The sequence below is a fragment of the Liolophura sinensis genome, chromosome 7 (genome assembly GCF_032854445.1).
Source record: "Liolophura sinensis isolate JHLJ2023 chromosome 7, CUHK_Ljap_v2, whole genome shotgun sequence".
Classification (NCBI taxonomy): domain Eukaryota; kingdom Metazoa; phylum Mollusca; class Polyplacophora; order Chitonida; family Chitonidae; genus Liolophura; species Liolophura sinensis.
In genome coordinates, this window is record NC_088301.1 from 58,512,338 (window position 1) to 58,529,500 (window position 17,163).

General features: G+C 37.7%; 1 protein-coding gene across 3 annotated transcripts; it reads right to left on the reverse strand.

Annotated features, from left to right (window-relative positions):
* Positions 1-301: 301 nt before the first annotated feature.
* On the reverse strand, positions 302-16,924 carry LOC135470082 (protein DD3-3-like). 3 transcript variants are annotated; one of them, XM_064748823.1, is made up of 15 exons: positions 16,579-16,924; positions 16,177-16,330; positions 14,264-14,317; positions 13,497-13,583; positions 10,813-10,908; positions 9,817-9,955; positions 8,602-8,718; positions 7,867-8,022; positions 7,237-7,439; positions 6,142-6,387; positions 5,695-5,865; positions 4,051-4,286; positions 1,881-2,097; positions 1,246-1,363; positions 302-809 (listed from the first exon to the last, which is right to left on the reverse strand). In XM_064748823.1, exons 2-15 carry the CDS (start codon positions 16,296-16,298, stop codon positions 417-419), a joined length of 2,355 nt encoding a protein of 784 aa, XP_064604893.1. In that variant the 5' UTR covers positions 16,299-16,330; positions 16,579-16,924; the 3' UTR covers positions 302-416. The 3 variants fall into 3 exon arrangements, with proteins under 3 accessions (XP_064604893.1, XP_064604894.1, XP_064604895.1); XM_064748824.1 differs by lacking the exon at positions 16,579-16,924 and having other exon boundaries at positions 16,177-16,550; XM_064748825.1 differs by lacking the exon at positions 16,579-16,924 and having other exon boundaries at positions 16,115-16,222.
* Positions 16,925-17,163: the final 239 nt, after the last annotated feature.

A 17,163-nucleotide genomic window follows, 5' to 3' on the forward strand; every position in this document is an offset into this window, starting at 1 on the left:
TTTTGTAGTACATACTGATATACAAAGATATACAAAAATCCATGCCAGTCACCTGCACACGTTCTGAATTAGAATGACTACAGGTGAAAAATTTACACAACAGAGCCTTAACAAATTCCTTGGAGGCCAATTTAAGCATAAATATAATGTCATGAAAAACAATGTATATAATGTTGTATACAAAGCATGACCAACTGTTCCTTGAGAGCAATTAAGTTTGGTAAGTTTGGCTAATAAATGAAAATACATGTGTTCTGAACTTAAAATGGACGAAATAAAATTATTCATGTGAGTGTGAGTCAAGAATTACGTCCCTAATATCATCACAGACAGCCTAGCTGCATTTAATTAATATTCATACATTTTAACCTGAATATCAATTTTGTGGTGAGCAAAATGTTATGATGGGAACTGTATTAAACCTTGTCTTTAGTGGACCGTTCTGCATATTTTGCAGCCTTTTGAATCTGTCGGAATTTTTCTGGGTGCTTTTTGAAGTAAATGATAGTTCCAACAAGGACAAGAAGGATAGCTACACAAACCACTGCAGCTCCAACATACACCCCTATTTTGCTCTCTGAGCGCGCAACATAGACACCACCTTCAACAGCTTCAAAGTGGGCTTTACCATTGGCAACATCAGCATTTACCCTCGTCCAAAAAGAAAATGTACTTGGGTCACTGCGATACATTGCAACTGTACAAACAGAACAGTCCACAGCCATTTGCACAGAAAATGTCCTTCCATTCACAGCGAGCCGTTCAACAGGATGTACCACCAGAAAATTGCTAACGTAGGAATCACCCACCTGAAACATGAATGAAGTGTTACATGGTGTCTTTTTTACAGGTGGAGCCACTAGGAAGTTAAAACCAAGATTTTCCTGACAATGAATTTACTTTATAAGTTCAAATAATATCACACACGAGTTTCTGAAGAGATCTGCAAGACGTTGTCTAGCCTGGACAGCAATGTCAGGGACTAATCTAACCAGCCTAAATTTTCATGATTTGCAGCACCACATGGTCTGTGAACGATTTTTTCAGTGCAATGTGTACATGAACATGCAGTTTATATTAGAATCATGGCTGTGGTAAAAAATTGGGCAAAACAATTTTAAAGAACAGATAAAACCGCAAAATGATTTTGACCACGGAAAATACAAGTAAAGACAGCCCTTCTACGAGAATAAAGATATTTTGCAGTTTTGCTTTATTATAATATTCAAGTTTCTGTACACTCACAGAAATTTCTCGACCTCGGCTTCTTATTTCCTTATCACCTTTCAATGGAGACCAGCTTTCTAGCCTGATTTTCTGAAGTCTGTCAAACACTCCCTGGGGGACAACTGCTGTAGCACTCCTAGAAAATTACAAGTACATGTATTGATGAGTTCAGAGTTTCATAAAGAACCTTGATAGTCGAACAAGGAATGTAAGAATATAAATTACAGAAACATACAGGTAGCTCGTTAAAACAGGTATTACTATGAACTGCTAAAATACCGAAACCAAAAACACAATATAAAGACAATAATAGACTCTTGTGTAAAGTGTCTAATTTTTTAAGTTAGTATTCCCATAATCCATCTAATATTATCTCAGAAAAGTGTGCTATCCCTCATAAAAGTGTGCTATCCCTCATAAAAGTGTGCTATTCAAAGGTCTATTTAATATTTAGGCGATTTCTGGTCATAGCACAAACTATATTTTAGTAAACATTGCAGTGTCCATTATTTCAGCACTGGGATATAAAGAGAATTTCGGTTTCCTCCACCCATGAAACTAACTACAGCCACTGTGATGGGTTTGACTTAATATGTATCATCTGGAAACACTTCAGAAGAATGCTGATAATGTGAAAAGCAAGTAATTCTCACCCATCAGAGAGGCTAACATTTCCTCCACTCCAGCCAATGGCTGCCAATGTAACGAGATAATCGTACGCCAAAATTCTGCCTTTGTGGTCTCGGTTAGAAAAGTTGTTGTTTCTAGTCGACATATAGTTGTATGTTCCTGCTATGGTGACCTTCTTAGGGGTCAAGTCAAAGTAAGTTCCTGCATCATCCAGCTCTGACATATCCCCTCCAAACTGATCTGTAACATACAGGACAACATATCACATCGAAATGGCTTTGCCAATCTTCTTTGTCTTCAGGCATATGTTCACAATACATGTAATAATAAAGATTAATACTACGAAAGAATTATACAAGTAATAACTTTTTTTTGCTTTATCTTATTCAACATATTTTTCAAAAATGTTGACAATTAACAGATTTTAGCGATACATGAAACATCTGTTTTCTGATATGCAAACCAAGTTGCTCCCACATACCCAGTATTAATTCACTGTTTATATCATTTCTGAAAATGTGTGACCACTGACATAAAATACACACAAAAAAGAGAAGTGAATAAGAAATTTGAAATTTAAAAAAACTGTTTTAATGTGAAAACATTAGATTAGTCTAGTATGAAGTGGCATACAGTGAGTGTCAGTAATGAATGAAACATCACTTAAAATCTCAAACACAACTGTCTTTTAAACAAACTTGGGCAAGGAAAAACAGAGACAATTTAATATAGCACCTATATATAACTAATGTTTATGTCCACTGAAACACTACCATTCAAAGTATCTTAAACCAGCATTAAATTTTTTTTTTACATATTTTTAAACCCAGAAAAAGTTTAGTGAAACTTCACCTACACACAGCTTCAGCGCGTCTTCATTATCGACAACAAGGTGACATCATGTTAACTCTAGCTCTCTAATGTCGAAGGTATTTTCCACATTATAGTTAATGAAGGTCCAAGTGATAAAAAGAGTTCTGTCATAAAGTAAGCCAGCAATACTGTTCACAGATTAAGTATGCTTGGATGGGGTATCCCTGGTTCAGGTCATAGCCTCAGGAAGGGTTGTGATGGTGATTTTGATCCCTATTAAATGTTTACAAAATTACAATAGGATTGTTGTACAACTAGATTAGTGCTCAATTCTGAAACAAAAGGAAATAAATGTAAGCAACACTGAGCCTGATCTATAGAAATCTAAGATAAGAGCGCTGCTGACCTAGTCATTGCAGATGTCAGACAAAGCATTTTGGCTTGAATATTGTTTCAATAACTTTACTCTACTTTATTAACGAAAACAGGAAGAAAATCAGCACTAGTATGCGAGAACAACAAAGGAGCACAATTTAAATTCTTCAAGTGTAACAAATTTAGAGAAAAAATATTTATATCATAAGAATTAATTAACTTTAAGCATTGTCTGGTGAGATGTCGTCTTCTCATTCCCATCAACCTTCAGCCTCCCTAATGAATATTTTACTGACTCTGATATTTGTTATTTAGAAACTGCTGACTAAATGGTAAAATCAAGAACAAAGAATGTATCTGTATAATTTGAACAGCCTGTTAATGTAGGCCTTGGGTCTTCTGAAGAGATGAATGTGTTTTGGGCCGAGGCAGTATGCTACTGTCTGACATAAATTGTGATACCATTGTTGAATATAACACAGTTTGCAAATCAACTAATTTTACATCTGTGCTCGCCAGTAAATGATACAGACCTGTCCCACAACACTAAAATGATGTTTTATGCAGTAGTTCTTTGTTATCACGTCACTTCATGGAGTTAATGGGTAATAGCTACAACACAGCTTAGGCTGCGCAATCTGATAGCAATCTGTTTGATTAAATAAAATTTTCAAGACGTCTGCCTCGATCCATACCAGCCATTTGTGCAGTATTGTCTGTTTGTTCAATATGTTCTTCAGTGAAATCTCATTAAAATCATAAAGTATGATACTTTTTAGAAAGCTTGAGAATCCTGCTTTCGACTGAAGTATGTTCTAGCCAGGTGCTGTCTTGTCCTTTAAGAAAGCTGCAAATTTTTTTTATCACAAAATCAGCACAACACTTACAACAGTTTATTTGAAGCAACCTTGTCATGAACTTTACCACAATATCTTTTTTGTCATCTTTATATGGTAAGAGAACTCTCTGCATACTCAACAAATGTCAACATTTACTCAGACTTACTGGAGTACAAGAAGGCCAGATTTTCCAGATCTTCTGGCCCAAGCCCTAACAACGTCGTATTGTCAATGTGGCTGGGATAATTTGTCCCATAATGACCGTGCATTTGACCAGGACCATACTGTGACCCAGATCCTTCTGGGTACACCTGGGCATTCAGCAGAACCACATTACTTCTGTCTGTACCTGCTCTACCTTGCCCTTCATTGTTAGGAGGATTTGTATTCGAACCTGTCCACCTGTTGACATTAAATGGTGGCAATTTAGACAAACACAAGATATCAGGTAAGCTTTGCTTACTTATTATCCCTTCTATTAATATATCGTTTAGTGTATGCCATTAAATCATTATATACACCAAGCATGTATCTCAAATTCACAAAATTACAAGGTATCTTTGTGGCACGTCTTAACTGAGAATAAACCAGCTTATCCTCAACATGTATACTGAACAAAAAAAAAAGAAACTTCATGTTTTACTTTATCTTGCAAACATACCCATATGGAATCTGGTTTATGGACGTAATGAGCGCAGTATTAGGCATTCAGGTGCGCTTGGTGCACCTTCCACCATAAACAGTATCATAATGGAGTGAACTTTTTGATTTCAAAGGGACTGGCCATCTGTATTAGAGCTTGTTCAGTATTACATATAACCTCCTGCCCCCCCACCGCTACACACACACACCCCACCCAAGGTCAAATGCATTCCCACTGACTAACACTCGTACACACGGCAATAGGCAATCTGCGTCATTGCTGTACTAATATGGAGCCCAGCTCTTAAAAATATGGGGTCAACATCCCAAGACCAGATGATTTCTGCCAAAAGCATGCCATACATGTAAGTGTTAGATGGGATTGAGGTGAGGTGATCTCCATGGCTAGTCCTTGGAATCAATACTTGCATTTTACAAGAAATCTCCATGATCTCAGGTTTCAGCACTGGTGACATATTGCCCAGCATATACCTTCATAACTTTTCATCTGTGTAAAGATCGACATGAGGATGTCAGACACGAAGACGGGCAGCATGCAAGCCATTTCACATGTTGTGAGCAGTTATGTGACCTATAAGCAGTGCATCACTGCTTGATCTTGCAGTCATAAAACGATTATGCAAAGCATGCACATTTAGCCGAATTTCAATGTCCTCACATGTGTCATCCTGACCAGAGACTGTCAGATGTCGTACGCATTTGATGTAAACATGTCTTCAGGTTGTGAACTGTCCATCTACTGCATCTCAAGTCACATGTAACAACCATAGTAGACTTGCCAGTCTGCAGCATGCTAACTGCATATTCATGTTCAACATTTGCATGATGTGGAGTGAGAATTGTTTAGCATCACCTGCAAATTCCTAACACATCTTAATACTCAGACACATGAAATTGTGGTCAGATGACCTCGGACAACTGCAAGGTCTCGTTTTACAAAAGAGCATGCTGCATGCATCCTGTGTGGTTTACCATAATTGCATTGGTCGGATGCATCAGGTTAGACCTGGCCATTAACGCATTTGCCCCTATATCTACCTTGTGCTACCCATTTTCAATATAATTCATTTCTGCAAATGTGAAGTTTCTTTTGTTTTTGGTCAGCATCTTAGACCACTATTGGTCCAATGTAATTACATGTACTCACTGGAAGTGAATATAATCTCCTTCTGCCACCTCAAGGTCATTTGGGACAAAGTCATACTCCACAGCTGGGTACACCTGCACAATATTTCCTCGTTTACCACGCACATTCAGGTTATGGATCACAGAACCCTGAAGCTCTTCTGGCCTGCGTCGGATCTGGAATGCATGGGACCTAAAACACACACCAAAACACAGACCTGGATCCATTTACCTGACAACTTGATTTTGAGATGGTGGGATTCAATTTCCTCGGAAATGGATCAAAATTTATTTTAACTGTAGACCGAATGTTATTTAAACAGTTAATTGTTTTAATATGGGAACAAGACTTGGCTTTTACGTGGTAGGCCTACAAGCATTAAATATGAATTAGTACGGAATTTTGGCAACAGACAATAATTAAATACCTTACTTGCATGGAACCAAGAATAAATTGCAGAAAGAGTACCTGTCCTGAAACACACGGCCAAACTGAGCCGTATTTATTGCCAGTTGGAGGTCAAAGTCCAGCTCTGGATCAGAAAACAGCTTCACTAAGGGGTTATTTTCAAACACATATCCTCGTTCTTCAGCTTCAGTCTGTGTACTAAATTCATATCTTCCAGAAAAGTCCACTTTTGATGGTTGGTTTCTCTCAGCATTCAGACTGGAGTCTGTGTTCCATGGGTTGTAATCATCTGTTGAGATGTTGTACCTGAAAAAAAAAATTCATCATTTCTGTAGGAAAAATCAATTCATCATTTCTGTGGGAAAAATCAATTCAACATTTCTGTAGTAAAAATCAATTAAAATGTTGGGCAATTAATTTATTAACATTGGTAAGGATATAAATTCTTGATTTAAAAGTGAATAACGAAGGCAAAATGACAATAGTTTTTGTCTGTGGTAAAAGTTCATGGAAACAGTAATGAAATCATCTTCAGAGAATGTCTGAAAACATGGTACTCCTTACATCCCAGTACTCCACAAAAAAAAAAAAAAAAAAAAATTTCAGACAGTGGCCTGCATGGCGCTACTATTAGGCAGTGGAATATTTTATGCCAAGACAATCCCACAGGAGAAATACAGAAGTGTCCATTGTATGAATATGGTCATATACTCTGTGGAAAGGCTAAACTTTAGATGAATGTGTATGCGTGTTCAATCTACATGCAGACACATGTGGAAAAGAGAAATTTAGATGAATATGTTCAATTCATACTTGCAGACACATGTGGAAAAGATAGATTTTAGATGAATTAATGTATTCAATCTACATGCAAACACATACTTGTGGAAAACAGAAATCTTAGATGTATTTGGACATACTGTGTTGAAAGGATTAGATGAATGTGTCCAATCCACCTTGCCTGCATAGTGGTGATGAATCCGTTAAGCATGCCTCTGCATAATGGTTGTATACAAATAAACCATTTTGTCATCTTAACTGTCTTCTACCTTCTTCATAGTTACGTAACCAATTTCATCTCCTAATTTCTTACGTCGAAGGAAAGGCTGGATGACACTTGAGTGACATGGATCAGATGATTATTTTTGTTCTTGCCTTATTCTCATGACACAGCTTTTCCCTTCAATATCTGGCACAGTCCAGTTGTACAGGTTTGGATGTCCATCAACTCCATTGCCCAGATGGTTGTCTCTGGAGAGTTCCGTCTCTCTGCAGTCAGGGGGAGGCAACCCATGTGAAGGCATCTCTCTCCACTCTCCATTCACACAGTCCCTGTGGCCAGATGGGTAGCAAAAGGCCTGAAACACATACATTTGATTTCGTTTCCTTTCTGGATCCTTTTTTGATCTCATAATTACAAATAATATAAAAGTCATGTTTTATGCAAGTAGAGTAACACTCAAACCAGAGATTTTGTAGTTTGGCACTACATTTAGCCATGTTCATGAGTAATTCATTTCAATCCCATTAAATGCAAGTTAAGACTTTGTTAAGGTTTTGCAGTAAACTGATGCCATTAAAACAATTTACTTTGGTTAAGGGATAACATGTTGCTGTAATCAACATACTTGATGAAGAACATGAGGGTGACAAAACTTTTTCCCACATTGACCTGAAGGTCACTCAAGCCCGCTGACAGTCAGTGTGTCAATAGGTCAACAGGATGCAGTCAGTCAGTATGAATGAGCACTGGTTCCTACAATGAGTCATCCCCCATGACCTCACCTCACATTCTGATTTTGTGGTTGGGAGTAACAACTGCCTCTTGTTGACTGCCATGACCAGTTCAGGAAGTACGCACTCCCATTTGGACTTGACATTCTGGCTCTCAGACTTGTAGAAGTCACACCGTCTTGGGTCATTTGTCATCACCACAATATCCTGCAAGCGATTAAATCAGAGCAAGATTTGAGGTCTTGTAATGAGTTTTGCACAAAGTCCCACCAAGACAATCAGAAAGTTATAAATAAAACTAAACAAATAACCAGTGAACATTCTTGCCATGAATACAATCCACCATTCCATGAGAAACTGAATTACCAACGCTGTTTAATATAGGGGGCTTTTACATTTTACTCATTATCAGCTTTTGATCATTACTGATATGCCACCACTATATTCAATTCCATTAGCCTGCAAGTTTGTGTATTCATCCACTAGTGAGGTAAACAAAATGACTGTACTGCCCCAATGAACTATACATGCCATAATAGAAATTATTTTTATTATCATACCATGATGAAAATTATTATTTTAATGTAATTGTTATGAATGTTTCAGGGAAGCACAGGTTTTTGCTGGCCTGAAGTTTTGTATTTTTACCCTCAGACAATAAAGCTTTCTATTCTCATTAAATTGTGTTTGACTGTCTCCATCAGAAAATCTGACCGTTTTTCCTTCTCTCTGGAATCATGTTAGACAGTGTGTTATACGTTTTCGGTGCCTGAGTACCAATCTTACCTTCCACGGGGATGACCTCCAGTATGGGTAGTAGTCCCGCTCCTCTGGGCACTCATATCCACGCCTCGTCCCACCAGGGTTCTGACGCGTACTTGTAGCCTTCTGGGAGTTTAATTTCTGTGTGCGACAAAAACAAGCTTACAATGGGCACAAAAATCATGCATACAGGTACATATGTACCCACAAATTCAAATTTTCACAGAATCAAGTATTTATGACAAGATTTAATGTATAAACAGAAAGAGGACATAGAAACTAAGTTTTGCAAATTACTAGTACATCACTACTAAGATGTTGAAAAACACATAATTACTTACTTGCTAATGCACTCGCACCCATCCTGCTTCATATTTACTTGCTATTAACTGCACTCACACCCATCCTGCTACATATTTACTTGCTATTAATTGCGCTCGCACCCATCCTGCTACATATTTACTAGCCATTAACTGCACTTGCACCCATCTTGTTACATATTTACTTGCTATTAACTGCACTCACACCCATCCTGCTACATATTTACTTGCTATTAATTGCACTCGCACCCATCCTGCTACATATTTACTAGCCATTAATTGCACTCGCACCCATCCTGATATATATTTACTAGCCATTAACTGCACTTGCACCCATCTTGCTACATATTTACTTGCTATTAATTGCACTCGCACCCATCCTGCTACATATTTACTAGCCATTAATTGCACTCGCACCCATCCTGCTACATATTTACTAGCCATTAACTGCACTTGCACCCATCTTGCTACATATTTACTAGCCATTAATTGCACTCGCACCCATCCTGCTACATATTTACTTGCTATTAATTGCGCTCGCACCCATCCTGCTACATATTTACTTGCTATTAATTGCACTCGCACCCATCCTGCTACATCTTTACTAGCTATTAATTGCACCTGCATCCATCCTGCTTCATATTTTACTAGCCATTAACTGCACTTGCACCCATCTTGCTACATATTTACTTGCTATTAATTGCACTCGCACCCTCCTGCTACATATTTACTTGCCAGCTTTACTAAACGTACATAATAGAAAGTGTGTTGGTCAAACAGCTCAATTTATTTTAGGAACTTTAAACAAAACATTAAGTAGATGTTGCTAGTGGTTTCAGGTAAATGAAAATTACATGTACACTCCTTTCATAAACTCCCTACGTGTATCATAGGTAGTCAACATTTATCTGGTATATACCTGGTCAGCCACAAATAATCCCAGATTCCTCTGAGTAGTCTGACATTTGAGGTAGTTGTCATAGTCTTCATGCATCCCATAACTTCTGTCTGTGTTACAATCATTGTTGGCACACTGCTCTTGATTGATAGGAATTGTTCTAAAATACACAATCAGGTATAGTCAACACACAGGTCATATTTTCTCTTGAAGGTTTGCACTACTGAAAAGTTACAGGGCAAATAACCTACCTCATGTAGCTCACATTTTAAAATTTTTCAGTATGTTTCAGGTTGCTTTCTACAGCAGTAGGCTGTTGACAGAAACAAGCAGTAGGCTGTTGACGGAAACAAGCAGTAGGCTACTGACAGAAACAAGCAGTAAGCTACTGACAGCAACAAGCAGTAGGTTACTGACAGAAACAGGCAGTAGGCTACTGACAGCAACAAGCAGTAGGCTATTGACAGAAACAAGCAGTAGGCTATTGACAGAAACAAGCAGTAGGCTACTGACAGAAACAAGCAGTAGGCTATTGACAGAAACAAGCAGTAGGCTATTGACAGAAACAAGCAGTAGGCTATTGACAGCAACAAGCAGTAGGCTATTGACAGCAACAAGCAGTAGGCTACTGACAGCAACAAGCAGTAGGCTTCTGACAGAAACAAGCGGTAGGCTATTGACAGAAACAAGCAGTATGCTATTGACAAAAAAAAGTAGTAGGCTATTGATAGAAACAAGCAGTAGGCTATTGACAGCAACAAGCAGTAGGCTATTGACAGCAACAAGCAGTAGGCTACTGAGAGAAACAAGCAGTAGGCTGTTGACAGTAACAAGCAGTACGCTACTGACAGCAACAACCAGTAGGCTATTGACAGTAACAAGTAGTAGGCTATTGACAGCAACAAGCAGTAGGCTATTGATAGAAACAAGCCTAACTACACAATATACCCTGTACAGTATGCACATTTTCAGTACTAGGAGTACCTGCTATGTTTTAGCCAGGTAAAGAGGACTTACTTAGTGGTCAACCCATCCCTGAGCAGATCATCACACATGTACTGGATGATAAGTTCACAATGAGAATTTGGGGCATTACAGGAATGTTGGTTGGTCCTGAAATAAAGACATACATGTATATGTGAATACATTTCAGCATGCTACAAACTCACTAACAGGCATACATGTATATGTGAATACATTTCAGCATGTTACAAACTCACGAACAGGCATACATGTATATGTGAATACATTTCAGCATGTTACAAACTCACGAACAGGCATACATGTATATGTGAATACATTTCAGCATGCTACAAACTCACGAACAGGCATACATGTATATGTGAATACATTTCAGCATGCTACAAACTCACGAACAGGCATACATGTATATGTGAATACATTTCAGCATGCCACAAACTCACGAACAGGCATACATGTATATGTGAATACATTTCAGCATGCCACAAACTCACGAACAGGCATACATGTATATGTGAATACATTTCAGCATGTCACAAACTCACGAACAGGCATACATGTATATGTGAATACATTTCAGCATGTCACAAACTCACGAACAGGCATACATGTATATGTGAATACATTTCAGCATGTCACAAACTCACGAACAGGCATACATGTATATGTGAATACATTTCAGCATGTCACAAACTCACGAACAGGCATACATGTATATGTGAATACATTTCAGCATGTCACAAACTCACGAACAGGCATACATGTATATGTGAATACATTTCAGCATGCTACAAACTCACGAACAGGCATACATGTATATGTGAATACATTTCAGCATGTCACAAACTCACTAACAGGCATACATGTATATGTGAATACATTTCAGCATGCTACAAACTCACGAACAGGCATACATGTATATGTGAATACATTTCAGCATGCCACAAACTCACAAACAGGCATACATGTATATGTGAATACATTTCAGCATGTCACAAACTCACAAACAGGCATACATGTATATGTGAATACATTTCAGCATGTTACAAACTCACGAAGAGGCATACATGTATACACATGCATAAATTTACACTATCATTCCTTCGTGATATTTTGATACTTTACTGACATTTCCAAAGAGTGCAAAGCAGGCGCCAATTTTATCTCATGGAATAAACGAAACAAAGATTTAGAACCAGCACATAACTGTCTTTGAGTAAAACATACTGTCTGATTTCATATAGGTAAGTCAAAAACAGAAATGACTAGAGATATCAGATTTGTTGGAATGAATGCTTAGCCAGTAATACACTGTACACCCTAGTGAATACTACTTTATGGTGACCATGCTGTAATATCAGTACACTCGACAAAAACGCAATAACAAAACCTTTAATGTGGAGTTGCCAATTCCTGGAACCCTAAGTACTTGTTACTATAGCAACTGAAGGTGCATGGAATAAAGCAAATACAAAATTGAGTAGGCATGGTCACAAAGTTGTGTGAAGGTAGGTCATTATAAAACAGGTACTGCTAAACAAGAGTTTACTTTCCATCATTATAAATCATGTCATAAGATCTGTCACATCTATAGGCCAACACTGTTTCTCAATAGGCCATAAACATGCAAAGCACTGATTCCATCTAGATGCACTAGCAAAGCACAATGACTTTCTATCAGGCAAGCAACTAACTGACACATATAATTTACAATTAACCGTTGCCATTGCTCACACAATTTGGTTATATTGGAGAGAAATCCTGATGATGTCCCAGGACAATCCCAGACATCCGATTTAATCCTGACATTGTCCCAGGGCGAGCCCAAACATCCCATTTAGACCTGACCTAATGCCACCTAGAATGATCCTAGATATCTTATTTAATACTGAAAAAGTCTCAGCAAGAATAGTCCCAGACATCCCATTTAGTCCTGACTGTTACAGTCTCTGGAAAGACGCAGATATCTGTTTTAGTCCCAAATGATTATCAGGAGTCTGAGATCACCATGTAACTGTCACTGTTGAAATAGTTGTATCTCAAAAAGACCATACTGAATGACATGGTACAAAAGGAATTAGTTTCCTCTGCATGGGTGTGTCTTCATTCCTTATGCTTTCAAAACTTGGGCACCTTATTCATACTCATAATTTTAACACAAGAATACATGTGTGGATTAATAAGCATGTACCCTCAGCATTGTATCAATGTACGCAATGGACATGTGTAATATGTTTGCTTTATTTAATTGGGGTATGACTGGCCGTGGGTTTGGGAACCTCAGGCAGATTAAAGCCAGTTGGCCAGGACTAGCCATGTGAATGTATGTATCCTACATTAACAGCCTAGAAAAGACACACAGAGAAAATAATAGTCGACAACACTGACATAAGTTTATACAAAGGGTGTGTGACCTGGAGAAGTGACAGTGGTTAACCTAATTCATGATGAGTTAAAGGTCATCAACAATGGGACAGTGTCCACAACCTGTGCTAAGTTTGTGAAACTCTTTAGAATGTTAAAGTTTGATAAGATAGCCTGATTTTATTGATGCAAAATCCTGTACAAAGTTCAGCAGAACAGCATTTTGACATCAACGATAATATTAGAAGTAAGATAGTATACAGTATGTCATATATTAGCACTTTTCACAAAACTTAATGACAAGAAAGAATTCATATAATATGAGAAAAGAGGAATGTCTAGACTATCAATCTTACCATTCTATTGACAGCTTTGAACCAGCGTAATAGTAAAGGTTTCCCACATTATAACCGCCTCTGTCATTGTTTTGAGAATCAAACAATCTGGAAGAAATATCACAAAAAAATTAATCACTAAATTCATAAGACTTACATCAAGACAATGTTGTTAATTAAATATAAATAAGACATTGTATTTGTGAAAATCCATAAGTAAGCAAAGGTTGAAAATTTACAGTCAGTTTATTGAAACATTAAAGGAGAAGAAATCATTAAATGGCCGAGTCAATCGCGTCCTCCATCTTTAACACCCTAATTTATACTGGTGGGTGTGTTGCCTCTCAGCCTGTGAGAGTCATTAACACTGCCTGCTTGTTCATGTAAACTCAGAACCTACGTCCAACATTCTGGTTTCCTGATCATCCAGCGGAAAACAAACTGTACCGTTTTCTACCTTCTGGGAAGAAGATTTCCCCCAGAAATGTACAAACTGCACTTTGGCGGTTTCTGGCGGCAATTCTCCTCCTAACACAGAAGACTTCAGGACTAGTTCTTCAGGCGCGGACTTTATTTATAATTTATCACCTTGAGGTCCAGGAATTTTTTTATGGCATGCACCTGCGAGAAATGCATACTTTTCTCCTTTTCTTCTCCTTTAAAAAAATTATCATAAACAATTTGATTTAAGCTTATAAACAATGAAACATCATTAAAAAATATTAAAATAATGCGGAAGAAACATTTTAAAATCAGACAAAGATCAAACCAGCTTTTTTCCTTCATACCTGTTAGCATTATTCCTCTTTCTGCCTTGTTCGTTTAGTCTGTTATTTGACCCCCTAAAATATATATTCATGAACATATATTATTCCCGTGGAAGTTATAATCCATAATTTGTTACATACTCCAACCAGTTATCAGTTTAAATTTAGCTTAATTAATATGCACCTAACTAAGCATACATCCTCTAATTAGAGCCATCATAAGATAGCTATATACCCAACAAACCCATTGAATATAATGACATGAACACCTGCATGCGCTATGCATTATTCGTCAGATTTGTTTTCAAGACAGTAGAAGGATTAGCATTATATTACCTCACCTGGTCAGAATTTGATTTGTTTAGTGATTTATTTCACTGGAATCTTAGGAATATTTCACTTATCTGGTGGCTGCCAGCATTCTCAAATTTACAAAAACAGATGCACAAAATAAAATTAAAAGTATACATTATCATATTTAAGGGATACTCTAAAATAAAGATTATGCTTTTAAGGGAATAGAAAAACTGAAGTTATGTCAAGAAAAGGAAAAAAAGACCTTCACTTAGGAGGCATATTTTAAATTTCCTTACAACCCTTCATTTTATATATCTTCTGTAACTGGTCAGGATTTTTTGGAAATAACATTGATAAACCAGCTAAGAACCACCCATTCAGACTCCTCCCGAGTGGTTTCAACAGTTATCAACATTCACATATTCATGGCAGGAAGGCTGCTGGGACCCAAACACGAATGGTGAGAAGCTTTTAGTGTTATTACATATCAATTAAGACATATTCTAAACTGCACACTAAGAAACAAAAAGCATATTGTTCCATCTATCCTTTAATGCAATCTCAGACTGCATCATTGCACACAAATAAGATGGCACGTTGGGTAATGGTATTCTGATATGGGTACATCCACACTGACTGTGTTTCTACAGACCATTCTGGTATAGGATTCATAATTCTAATCTTCCAATTTATTTATTTGATTGCTGTTTTATGCCACACCCAAGAATATTTCACTCATACGATGGCAGTCAGCATAATGGTGGGAGGCCACTGATCTTCCTAAGACCATTCCCTAAATCCTTGAGGGACATTTATTAGCATTTTTTTTCTTTCTGGTTTTGTTCTACTCCATCATGTTAGGCCCAGGACAAAGGCATTATATAAATGTAAAATAACATGAACACACTTCCACCTTTCATGCATACACAAAGAAAGTATAATGAAAAGTAAGGAAAACTAAATTACTGTAAAAGCATTATAAACTTTATGTAGGTCATATCCCACTGACTTGTACAGTCTGGGCGAGGTATTTCAATGTCATAAGTGACTCTGGCTTCACCAGCTGTGGAGGCCTGTATATTTCTGACTCAGGTGCGTGTTAATTTCCCCCATTCAGAGGCGAAGTTCTGATCATAGGTTAGCCTTGAAAAGGAATATTACCCATTCCCCCATTTAACACCTCAATCAAACAGTCTTACAGGCAGACCCTTGGGGTGGGTAAAACCTTAAACCTTAATAGAAGTATTACAAAGCCTGAGCGCTACAAATTCTAACATATGCATCATGCTTAAACTATAGTGCTCAGGTATCGCTATGTAAATATATACTCAAAAAATGAATCTGTTAAATTTAACAGAAAGTCTGTTGTGTGAGTGATGCTGGACTGTATTCAGTTATTATAACACAGCATAATATCCCGTCCACCTACTAGAATGTTCATGTTGACTTCATAGCTGTTGTGTTATATCCACCAAAATAATCTGCTGCAATAACACAATACATTCTAACTTCACTCAGACAAGGAACTTTCTCTTAAATTTAACAGATGAATCTTTTGAGAGTATATTTACATACCTATATACCATCCAATCAGAACGTATCTCCATATCCCAATTCATCAAAATTGCTACACAGACCTTGGATTGTGGAAGTAAATGTCAGCCACTGTTGTTGTGATCAAAGATGCCAGGACCACCGCACACAGGCAGGCACATCTTGTTGGTAGAGCCTTTTGAAAGTGGCACACCAGAGATACCATTCTCTGCTTTTTGTCAAAGGTTCCTCCCAAGTCTGAAATAATAACACAAAATATACGGTAACTTCTCAAATCTCTAAGATTTGTGACTCAAGGTATTTGGTAAACATATAATACCAGACTATATACTGGGATCCAAATACACTAAAAAAAAGAATTGGGCAATATCTTGTCAAAGGCAGATCACTTCTTTTGCAGGAACACTTCACTGCATGTATTTTATTAATTTGCTCATTGTGTACCACACAATGGTCTAAATGACTAAGTTAACACATATACTTACATATACTGCCAAATATACAGGACTTCAAGGAATGACACCCACCCCAATTTATACAGTTATAGTATTAGTAAGACAACTACTGATGACCATTACAGCTAGCTGTCACTGCCCACTAATGCTGGTGATGGCAGCTGCTTATGCCAGGTCTAACTGCAGCCAGACAACTCTGATGTCACTTTGCTTGCGCCATTCGAGTCTTGGGCAGACCAAAGCTTCGGAAACAATTGTGGTCAACTGACTAAAACAGGCTCAACCAGTTTCCAGTTGGTCCGAATGGACAAAGCGCGCTTTGTTCTGGCAGATTGTCAGATAGCTTTGCTGTTGTCTACCACACTTTCCTTCCTACTCGCCCCGCTGTGGTAGTGAGGTCATTTTAATCCGTCATTGACTCACACATATAACTATGCCCCTACGCTGTGTAGTCCGCGAAAAAACACAGTCCTGTTGGTAACGACGGGGCAAACGCAAAAACGGTGCAGTGACCAAACTGGCATACAACGACACAAAGTCACCCTGTAACAGAGTGAACAGGTAAAAAGTATTTGTACTTTCTCAACTGATTTAAAGGTGTTGTTAAAATGTCAA